At 46.6% G+C, this 9,561-nt stretch overlaps 5 protein-coding genes across 6 annotated transcripts; 3 read left to right on the plus strand and 2 right to left on the minus strand.

The window, feature by feature from the left end:
• Window positions 1–3,579: 3,579 nt before the first annotated feature.
• On the minus strand, window positions 3,580–4,367 carry LOC132256761 (uncharacterized). The gene is made up of 2 exons (XM_059753306.1): window positions 3,884–4,367; window positions 3,580–3,827 (listed from the first exon to the last, which is right to left on the minus strand). The coding sequence occupies exons 1-2, from the start codon at window positions 4,311–4,313 to the stop codon at window positions 3,664–3,666; spliced, it is 594 nt and encodes a 197-aa protein (XP_059609289.1). The 5' UTR covers window positions 4,314–4,367; the 3' UTR covers window positions 3,580–3,663.
• Window positions 4,368–5,452: 1,085 nt separating this feature from the next.
• On the minus strand, window positions 5,453–6,958 carry LOC132256760 (gastrula zinc finger protein XlCGF57.1-like). Its single transcript, XM_059753305.1, has 2 exons — window positions 6,822–6,958; window positions 5,453–6,744 (listed from the first exon to the last, which is right to left on the minus strand). The coding sequence occupies exons 1-2, from the start codon at window positions 6,938–6,940 to the stop codon at window positions 5,499–5,501; spliced, it is 1,365 nt and encodes a 454-aa protein (XP_059609288.1). The 5' UTR covers window positions 6,941–6,958; the 3' UTR covers window positions 5,453–5,498.
• A 101-nt stretch (window positions 6,959–7,059) lies between these two features.
• On the plus strand, window positions 7,060–7,728 carry LOC132256764 (cytochrome b-c1 complex subunit 6, mitochondrial-like). The gene is made up of 3 exons (XM_059753311.1): window positions 7,060–7,162; window positions 7,266–7,392; window positions 7,482–7,728. Exons 2-3 carry the CDS (start codon window positions 7,291–7,293, stop codon window positions 7,653–7,655), a joined length of 276 nt encoding a protein of 91 aa, XP_059609294.1. The 5' UTR covers window positions 7,060–7,162; window positions 7,266–7,290; the 3' UTR covers window positions 7,656–7,728.
• A 57-nt stretch (window positions 7,729–7,785) lies between these two features.
• LOC132256763 (zinc finger protein PLAG1-like) lies at window positions 7,786–8,571 on the plus strand. Of its 2 annotated transcripts, none has more exons than XM_059753309.1 (2): window positions 7,786–7,967; window positions 8,011–8,571. In XM_059753309.1, the coding sequence occupies exons 1-2, from the start codon at window positions 7,888–7,890 to the stop codon at window positions 8,363–8,365; spliced, it is 435 nt and encodes a 144-aa protein (XP_059609292.1). In that variant the 5' UTR covers window positions 7,786–7,887; the 3' UTR covers window positions 8,366–8,571. The 2 variants fall into 2 exon arrangements, with proteins under 2 accessions (XP_059609292.1, XP_059609293.1); XM_059753310.1 differs by having other exon boundaries at window positions 8,023–8,571.
• Window positions 8,572–8,665: 94 nt separating this feature from the next.
• Window positions 8,666–9,554, plus strand: LOC132256762 (PR domain zinc finger protein 5-like). Its single transcript, XM_059753307.1, has 3 exons — window positions 8,666–8,823; window positions 8,883–9,164; window positions 9,401–9,554. Exons 1-3 carry the CDS (start codon window positions 8,717–8,719, stop codon window positions 9,531–9,533), a joined length of 522 nt encoding a protein of 173 aa, XP_059609290.1. The 5' UTR covers window positions 8,666–8,716; the 3' UTR covers window positions 9,534–9,554.
• Window positions 9,555–9,561: the final 7 nt, after the last annotated feature.

The raw sequence follows: 9,561 nt of genomic DNA on the forward strand, positions 1-9,561 counted from the left end.
CAATTGTGGAAAAAAGTGGCCAATAAATTATCTGTGCGGTTCACGGGGTGGCCGAGGGTGAAAGTGAGACACTGAGTCCTGAGCTTTGAGCTTCTTGGCAAGTGGCGCGAATCGAGGAGTGTAATTTATGGCTCATTTCACTTTGGATGTCTACATTTTTTCCGCGGGCGACTCTCACAAGCACACTTCACTCGGAGGGGGGTGAAAATTGGCAGGGACACTCAGGGAGCTTGACCCGGAAGAGAGGTGTTCCACCAACTATGAAATTAACCTTGGCGCGCACGAGTATCCGTTGGAATAAGCGACCGCCACTAGCAAAATACGATCATCCCTTTGTGGCGGCGTTGCGAGGAGGAAGATATGCTGGCTCTTGTCTCTGAGACGCCTTATTTACCACCGGGGCTCCCAGGACGCGCCGCAGCGAGCCATCACCCTCGGTGTCGCCCCGATGGGGTGGCTCACGGCCCATTCGCCCGCCGAGAGCGAGCGAGAGCGGGCATGCCTCGCGGGGCGGAGCCACGGCCGATGACACACAGAGGAGCGATGATGATGATGTCGAGGCTACGAAATGATTGGGAAATCTACATCGCTGTACATACGCCGGGGGTTGGAGAGGCCATTCGGTCTGAATTTGCAGGAGGGAATCTCTGTGGAACATAATTTTCATACCTTTCCCATTCATTATTCATGCAGAAGCTCCACATTTCGAGGCCCCCCACCCACCCGGAGATGCGTGGATTCTCGACGAATTTTCCTCCGCATAAATCATCCGAATGGGGAAAAAATTATTGTCTAAATGCAAGAGGAAAGTACACTAAATCAAATCGCAAGGGACGATTTTTGCATCCTATCTTTATTGCTGTGATTTGGGCTCAATTTAAAGCTGAATATTATTAAAAAAGTGGGATGGCAAAAGACCTTGCAAAAGACAGTGAAATTACCTTTGTTGTTGCATGAAATTATGAAGGATATTTGTGTCCTTAAATCCCATTAAGCTGTCTACAAAACTATCTGAAATCTCAAGAGATTGCTTGCTAAAATGCATTTAGAGAAGAACTCCAATAGAAAGGTAAATTTAAACTACATTGAACTGCCCCAAATTCATCACTTTTAAAGCAGTGCGTAAAGTTCTTAATATCGCTCTCGTCATTAAGAATTGCAAAGATTGCTGATGCTCTTGATTTTCATTACATTGTTTATTTGTGATGAATTACAACAACAAGTGAAATCTCTCAGTTGTTTTTCCACCATAGAAAGTGATTCACGATAAATTCCAGTCGTTAATTTTGTTCTTTTCTTCTTCCTTGATTTTCTAAACTTTCCTCAGTCCATTTCGCTAAACTCTTCGCTGTAATTCAGAGCCTAATTGAGACATGACGCCTAATCGGGTCGCAGGATCAGCTCGATGGCAATCTGCGGGGACATAAATTGACAATAAAATATTTAAATTCACAAATCAAGCGTGTCACACAAGTTCTACCTCGGCGAGCGAGTGGCTTTGCGTGCCTATTCAGACATCCGGCCGGTAGTTGTTCAATTAGCACCCACTAATGCCAACATGAAACACAAGTGTTCCTTCTGGCTCAGAAAATCCTCCTTCTGGCGGGGAAAAATGAGCAAAAGTGGCCCGTGTGTGTTTACATTATAATCATGATCGTGAATCTGGGACGTTGAACATAATTTCAACGGCACACAGTCGTAAAAATGTCGTCCCGAAAACTTTGGATTGTTCCACGATGTGCAGGGGATCATAAATAACGCGGAATATTGCCATGTATGGATGCCTTTAATGACGCGCGTGCATGCGAATTCGCCAGGAAGTGAGAGTGTCACGTGCCTTCCGGATGAGATTCGGCATGATTTGATACTCTGGTAAGATGGGATAAATCATCCCCGGGGAGACCAAACACAATTCCGGTCGCGAGGGCGCGTTCTGTCGCTGAGCGCGCAGATAAAAGCGCCAGTGGGAGAAAAACAATTACCACATGCAAATATTTTCTCTTGGGCAATTAGAGCGGGAAAGGGGTGAAAATTACACCATTCCCGCTCCGTCAACTCGCTGGCCGGAGATGCAGAATGACAGGGGATTTTAATGGTAGTTCTTCTCAAAGCGCAATTGTAGTCATATTTTTTTTCGATATGAGATATTATTAAAACTTTTCCAGAGCACGAACGATGAAAGATATGCGGAATATCACTCTGGGTGATTTTCTCTCTCTCTCTCTCTCTCTCATAATTGAAGTTAAGACGTCATTATAGCGATTCTCATCCCCATGAAAGTTGTCAGAGAGAGGGTTTATTGAATGGAACGCCTTTTGATGGCTTCTCTTGTATCTTTTTGTCCTCCACCGAGATTTTCCACACTTTGCAACTTGTTTAGGAAGACGAAGGGTGAGCTCTCTTCCCCATTGTGTCCACAAAGACACAGACCAACAATGGCGAATGTCACAGAGTCATGCAGAATCTTTTGATTGCTCTTGCATAAAACAATTAATGCGACGTCTCAAGGGCTCCGATATTAAGGGCAATTATGGCGATGTTTGACATGTTGTGATACAACAAAATATTTTCTCCGCACAATGTTAATTGCATAGGTAGGACTGCGAGTAATGCAGGAGGGCGGAAAGGAGTCAACTGTGTACTAGAGAGAGTCGTCCCCTTCAAAGGGCTCTCAATCTTATCTGCTATCGCAGAATTTCAATCTCCAGCCGTCGGTCAAGTGGTCGGATTTGTGTGTAATAAATTAGTTGGGTATTGTAATAGGCAAAGGAGGAAAAGGAGGCAAAGGAGGCAAAAAGGTGAAAAAAACGAGAGAACTGGAGGGATATTATTCATGCACTTGGTCAACTTGAGGGGTGAAATATGAATACATTTCTTCATGGCTCCTGAATTTCAGGCCAACTCACGAAAATGACGAAATGAATTGTTTAGGACTTGATTTCGATTTATCCTTTCGCCATTGAGGATTTTCACCCCCGAGCTTTCAAAGCATTAAGAGAGTCGATTAAGCAGATCTCGGTGGCGTAAAAAGTGGTTTGTGTTTTAACTTAAGAACCATAAAATAGGAGCTTTAACCAAACTTACGCAGATTTCACTCATTACACACAAAAGCTTTAATCTTTTTGAACATGATTTGTAAATAAATGCTAAAATAAATGCGTACGCAATAAGAATTTGCTCCATAAATTCAGAATGATAAAAAATCGTACAAAATGTTGAACTATTAAAAAAATCTTTCTCAGCGCATCACTATTTTCGCTCAAGATCTGTAAAGATGATGACTTCAGAAATGAGCTTTGCAGCGATCTCTGTTTTCTGTTTTTTCCCCCGTTTATTTCCTCCAAGATAAGAGATTGTCTCTTGAGAATTTCAACGTGATTCTCGTCCGCAATGTTTATGAATTCCAAGATAAAAATTTCATGGGCAAAACACTCTGCAGACTGGTGAGATCCTCACCTGATGTTCCTCTGACCTTGCTTGCAGAGAGTGTGTCAATGCATTTATCGATTTTCCGCACCATCCTCGCGACCAGATGCTTCGCTCCCAGGAACATGTGGAGTTTTTCACATCAGCCTTGGTCACAGTAAAACGATTGCATTTTATTGATTCTCGTGAGAAGACTACAACAGTGTTGAGATACTGATTCTACTCTGAATTCCGGGCCTACTTGAAGGTCACGACGTCCCCATAGGACGGAGGCTTTCCGGCAGGGGCCTCGCCGGTGGCGAAGGCGATGGGGGGCTCAATTGGGAATCCGGTCATCTGCTTGCCGCGCCTCATGTCGCGATAGAAGGTCCAGATGCAGTACCAAATGTACACGCGGACAACTGTTGGGGGAAAACAGCAATTAGCGAGGGAATTCGAGAGCACTTCACGGTCTTACAGATCACAATGATGAGGATTGGGCAGCGCACGAATATCGCACAGAGCATGATGAACATGCCCAGGACTTCGGATGAGAGCCACGGTACGAGGAGCAGATGATTGTCCTTCATAGCGCCGTAGATGAGAAACGCTGCCGCCACGAAGTTCACAATGCAAATGAACAGGTAAATCCCGAACACGATCTTCATCTCCAACTCCAGGATATTCCTCTGGCTCAGGTCCTGAAACACGACGAGCTCCGTTCCATTATCGACCACAGTGATGAAGTAATCCATGGCGTGCATGTAGAGCTCGTGGTTGAAGAGGATGATGAGGACGAGGATGCCGCCGAGGAGGGACAAGAGCAAGTGGAACCATCCTGTGATGATGGCGCCAATCTTGAGCTCGAAGCAGAACAGCTTCTTGGGGAACTTGAACTTCATCATCATCGCGAAAGTCTGCTCACTGCGGAAAATTCTCACTGACTGACGCTCGAGTGGAAATTACAGCGAAAGCGAAACACTTAATCAGGGAGAGTGAGAATGATTAATTCATGAGCCTGGCTTTCGTTTACACTCTGTGTGTCGTCATGGAAATCCACTGAGGATTGACGCTCCTGAGAATCCCTCACCGTGGCAATGAAATCTACTGAATGCATATGGAATAGGGACTCTATTCTCTATTCAATGTTACACTATTGAAAGGATAGAAGAAGCCTTCCTTCACATGTCCAGATATCCAGGCTGGAGAGTCTTCTCGGAGTAGGCGAAGTTGCCGCCGCCGGCAGCCGGCCACTCCTTCAGCGTGGCGTGCAGGGAATACACGCACAGCCAGAGATACAGGCGGAAGGTGAAGTACGCAATTCCGGCCAGGATGGAGGCGAAGTCTGGGCACAGGAAAATGCCGATGAAGTTCAGAAGCAGGAAGACGGCCTCATTGAACAGCCACGGCACGATGTACGACGGCTTCTTGTGCATCGAGCCCAGGATGAGGAGCGCGTCGGAGATCATCAGGAGTGACACGATGAAGATGATGATGCCACAGATGAGCTTCACGCTGGCGAAATTCTCCTCCTTCCTGTCCACGTCCGCGAGGACGACGCAGCACACGACGAAGAGGGCGATGGACATGATGATGTTGATCCAGCCCATTATGATCCCACCCGTGGTCAATTCGAAGATGCAGCAGCACTTGTTGAAGCGGAAGATGGACATTTTGGTGCTTTTGATGCGATTTCACTGAGATGAACTGATAAACTGATCAAAGTCTCGCTTTTACTTTTACCCTCGCAAGTCCTGAGATCGAATGGCTGGAAACAATAAAGATCTAACGGGGATTCATCAGACAAGTAGAAAACTTGTTTCACTTCTTTTTGTGGAATTGTATTGCGCCTGAATGTATGCAGAACTAATGTTTCGAAATTATCGAACTTTCAGTGGGGTTGAAAAGATGCAAAAAAGCTTAGATAAAAGCTTTTTAGAAATATGTAGTAAATCAAGTCTTGTATTTTAGAGTCTTTGAGTCCTGATTCCTACGCTGTTCTGTGAAATAATTTGTCGCAAGTCCTTTAAACAGAAGAAATTCTTCTTACAATCTTTATTGATCTTTATTGATGCCAATAAAACAGCATGGAATCACTTCCTAAGCCTGACCACTTTGATCCCCTTGGCAGTCTCGGCCTTCACGAGGTTCTTGCCGTGCTTCTTCAGCATGTGCTGCCTCACGCTGGCGCGCCAGTGGAACACCATCTGGCACTCCGGACAGCTGAACTCCGGCCGCTTCTCCTTGTGCATGCTGCTGTGCAGCTCCAGCGTGGTCTTGCGCGTGAACGACTTGCGGCACTGCGTGCACGGGAAGGGCTTCACGGTCGTGTCGCACTTGTGGCGCCTGAACACCGTCGGATTCGTGTACTTCTTCCCGCACTCCGAGCACGTCTTGGGCGGCGCCGGCTTGCGCTTCTTCTGGCGCTTGAGGAGATGCACAAAGTCAATGTGCTTGATCAAGTACTTCTTCGTGACGAACTTCTGGCCGCACAGATGGCACTCGAAGTTCTTCACCACCGGATGGATCTTCACGTGGAAGAGCAACACCTCCATGTTCTCGTAGATCTCATTGCACACTGTGCACCGCACGGGTCCGGCGATCAGCTCGTGCGGCAGCCCCGGATGGCGCTGGTCCACGTGTGTGCGCAGATTCTCCGCCAGGGCGAACTTGTATACGCAATACGGACACTTGAGCTTCTTCTCCAGATGGATGTTCATGTGGCGCAGCAGGCAGTGGTTGGCCGAGAAGCCCTTGCCGCAGTCCTTGCACACGAAGGGCTTCGTGTGGATGGCCTGGTGCTTCTCCAGGCCGTCCCTGTGCTTGAACGTGCCGGGACAGAGGGAGCACGCGAAGGGACGCTCGTTGGTGTGCACGGTCAGATGTTTCTCGAAGGAGTACTTGGACGTGATCACCTTCGTGCAGTGCGGGCACGAGTACGTCTTCCTCTCCCTGCCCAGCCGGCCGTTGGCGTGCACCGTGGCCATGTGCGTGTTGAGAATGCCCACGCTGGTGAACATCTTCTTGCACACCTCGCACTGGCTCAGATCCTCGCCAGTGTGCAGCCTCGCGTGGCGCCTGAGGCTGTGAATGGACTTGAATTTGCTCTTGCAGTGCTTGCACCTGTGATCCCCCTCGCGCACGTGCACGCGGTAGATGTGCTGGCTGTGGTCCAGCTTCGAGGTGAACTTGGAATCACAGTGAGGACACTTGTACTTGTACCTCCACGGATTGATTTTCTTCTTCTCCACCCGCACATCGACGTCCTCCTCGTCCGAATAGTCAGCGGCCGCGATTTGCGTCACCTCCAGCTTGATATCGGAGATAAGGGATTCCTCCCTGACGGAAGGCAACGAGAGTGTGAAAGGAAGATTAGCTTTCCGCTCATCATCTTCATGTCAGCAAGCGAAACTTACTCCTTTTCCGAGGCCAGGGGATCTTCTGGCTCTTCAATCTTGATGGCAATGTCCTGGAAAGGGTCTGTGCATCCTTCCAGAGGATCCTTCTTGATCTTTTTCGTCTTTTTCCTCTCCATTTTCAGGAGGAAGACAAATTACGTGAACCTTTCACTATGATTTTGACAGACATGCTCACCCGTCAGACGAGCGCCGCCCAAAAAGCACATACTGACCACTTATTTCTAATGAATCGCTCAAGCAGCCCAAGTGTCAATTGCGGCCAACTTCACCGCCAGAGCGAGTGTCAATCAGTCCAGAAGGCAAAGTGCAGTGAAAAGGCGAATTCTAGGCAAATCTAGGTAAATTATCACCCTTTTTCCCTCATTTACCATCTCATTTTCCATTTGCGCAGCTTAATTATCGCTCTTGTTACTTTCTTTCGCGGCAAACCATCATTTTTAGCCAGAAACCGAGGCAGCGAGGAAAGATGTTTGCATTCGTCGGAAAATTCTTGCAGAGCTTCCAGCTTCTGCCCAGAGTTCATGCCCAGGATGACGAGGAGCTTGTCGATCCCCAGCAAGTCCTGAGGGTTTGTACACCAGGAGAAATCTCACTGTTTTCCTCCGCCTTGAGGTTATGACTGATGGATTACATAATGTGTCTTTGCGGTCTTTGCAGGAGAAGTGTGCACTGGTTCCGAAGGTCGAGTCCCTGTTCAGCAAGTACCAGGAGTGCAATGATAGGGTAAACAGCCGCACCAAGACCACTGAGAACTGCCAGGAGGAGCTGTTCGACTATCTGCACGAGCTGGATCACTGCGTGAGCCACACGCTCTTCTCCAAATTGAAGTAGAGATTAATTGTTAGAGAAATGATAGCCGGATTATTGGCTCGAGGAGAGTAAAGGTACAATAAGAGAATGTAAAGCCGTATTTTCATTTTCTGTTGTTACTGGAACTGCAATCGCGGTGCAATCTTGAATGTTGGTCAAAGAAATGGAATTTGTCAGCCCTTTCTCTGGACAGATGAAATGTCATCTCAGTGTTGATCATTTGTAGATCAAAACATTGTTTTCGTGGCAAACAATGGAAGAGGATTTAGAAATTGAAGAAGTATTCCTGACCGAATACATACTGGAGGATGAGCCCAACGATTTCAACGAATTGTGAGTCTTTGATTTCCCAGCATCTCAATAATGTTTCACAAAGTGTATTTTCCAGTGAGGAATCCGGAACTCTCGTGGAGATCAGAGAAGACAATACGGAGAAAACGAAGACGAAGAGGCCAAAGAAGAAGCACAAGTGCAAGATTTGCAGCAAGATATTCGACAGACGTCTCTATCTTCGGATGCACAGCCTTGAGCACTGTCCTGCCCACGCTGACCGAAATAAGTTTCCGTGCCATTTGTGTCCAGCGGCTTTTGGCGAGATGGCAAAGCTCCAGAAGCACTTGCTAGTGCACTCCTGGACGAATGCCGTGAAGTGCAGCGTTTGCCAGAAGACGTACAAGAACTCCGTGTCGCTGCGGAATCACATGAAGAAGCACGCAGCCAAGACAGTTTAACAGTATTGCGAGAAGAAATTCTGGCCAGAGCTGAATACGCTTCACATCTTTCATCTCATCAATGATCACAAACGACAATCCTTCCGAGTGTCTTGGAGAGCGAGGAGATATATTGAGGGATACATGCTCACAGTCCAAAGTGCGGCAGGACATTCCAGAAGACGCAATCTTCATCCCATTCAGATGACGAGAGATCTATTTCCAGACCATCGAGAAACATAGAATATAAAAAAAACATAGAAAATTGCGTTTCCCGCCTGGAACTTCCAATAAAGACATGTTCATTCATTGATTCAATCGCAGTCGGATTTTAATTCATCTATTGAGGAAATCAGAAAAAACACCAGGAAAATGGAGTTTCTCAATGTGTCAGACCTCGTGGAGCAAACCATATATGTTGTTGATGACGATATTCATGTTATCACAGAAAAAGATAAGGAAAATATCAAGAGTATCGAGTAAGTTCCGTTAGCATTCTTCCATTTGCAATTTCTCCTAAAAATCCCCAATTCTCAAGGATCACTGGCGACGAGCCTAGGCAGATGATCGAGATTGTGGTGCTGGAAGCTGAATTGGCGGAACTCGGAAACCTGATCAGACAGATCTTGTGTCCTTATTGTGGAGTGTGGTTTGCGGACAGAAGCATCCTGAAACTGCATCTCAATGCGCACTTGGACGCCATGAAGCTCTTCTGCGTCTTCTGCGAGAGATTCTACTCAAAGTGCTACTTCCGGAAGCACATGGAGAAGCATCCTGTGGAGACGTTCTTCCAAGTCATGGACGAGGATGGTCAAGAGATGTAAGCCAGTGTTTTGAAGAGAAATGCTAGATTAATTCATATTGTCGACATTTGTCCATTTATTCATTGAAAAGGCTTTGATTGCACAAAATCTTGCTCTTTAATTTATGCACAGAACATCTTTACGCATCGTCTGTGTTACCACTTTTTAGCATATTTGGCTAAAGTTTTAGCAATTCTTAGATTTGATATTTTTTATCCTCTTTATTCTTTATGGCTTTTCTTCTGCATTCTAGAACTCTATCCGGAAGGCTGAAGACAGCCTCGAAGATATGCAAATGCTGTGAGAGAGCGAAGAAACTAAAGGCCAAAACCTCGACGACCGACTCATGGGACACTTTAATATTCATTGATCCTTCTGAGTCTTGAAGAAGCTTTTGAAATCCAGAGAAATAAG

Source organism: Phlebotomus argentipes, unplaced genomic scaffold (assembly GCF_947086385.1).
Source record: "Phlebotomus argentipes unplaced genomic scaffold, Phlebotomus argentipes genome assembly contig_17, whole genome shotgun sequence".
In the NCBI taxonomy this organism is placed as follows: Eukaryota; Metazoa; Arthropoda; class Insecta; order Diptera; family Psychodidae; genus Phlebotomus; species Phlebotomus argentipes.

Bases quoted from the DNA above. Each gene is read 5' to 3' on its own strand.
- LOC132256762 (XM_059753307.1), top strand. From the start codon at position 8,717: ATGGAGTTTCTCAATGTGTCAGACCTCGTGGAGCAAACCATATATGTT. The intron at 8,824-8,882 runs GTAAGTTCCGTT...CCAATTCTCAAG, and splicing joins GAAAATATCAAGAGTATCGA to GATCACTGGCGACGAGCCTA. The intron at 9,165-9,400 runs GTAAGCCAGTGT...TCTGCATTCTAG, and splicing joins GACGAGGATGGTCAAGAGAT to AACTCTATCCGGAAGGCTGA.
- LOC132256760 (XM_059753305.1), bottom strand. From the start codon at position 6,940: ATGGAGAGGAAAAAGACGAAAAAGATCAAGAAGGATCCTCTGGAAGGA. The intron at 6,745-6,821 runs GTAAGTTTCGCT...GCCTTCCGTCAG, and splicing joins CCCCTGGCCTCGGAAAAGGA to GGAGGAATCCCTTATCTCCG.
- LOC132256763 (XM_059753309.1), top strand. From the start codon at position 7,888: ATGGAAGAGGATTTAGAAATTGAAGAAGTATTCCTGACCGAATACATA. The intron at 7,968-8,010 runs GTGAGTCTTTGA...TGTTTCACAAAG, and splicing joins CCCAACGATTTCAACGAATT to TGTATTTTCCAGTGAGGAAT.
- LOC132256761 (XM_059753306.1), bottom strand. From the start codon at position 4,313: ATGATGATGAAGTTCAAGTTCCCCAAGAAGCTGTTCTGCTTCGAGCTC. The intron at 3,828-3,883 runs GTAAGACCGTGA...TTCCCCCAACAG, and splicing joins AATCCTCATCATTGTGATCT to TTGTCCGCGTGTACATTTGG.
- LOC132256764 (XM_059753311.1), top strand. From the start codon at position 7,291: ATGTTTGCATTCGTCGGAAAATTCTTGCAGAGCTTCCAGCTTCTGCCC. The intron at 7,393-7,481 runs GTTTGTACACCA...CGGTCTTTGCAG, and splicing joins ATCCCCAGCAAGTCCTGAGG to GAGAAGTGTGCACTGGTTCC.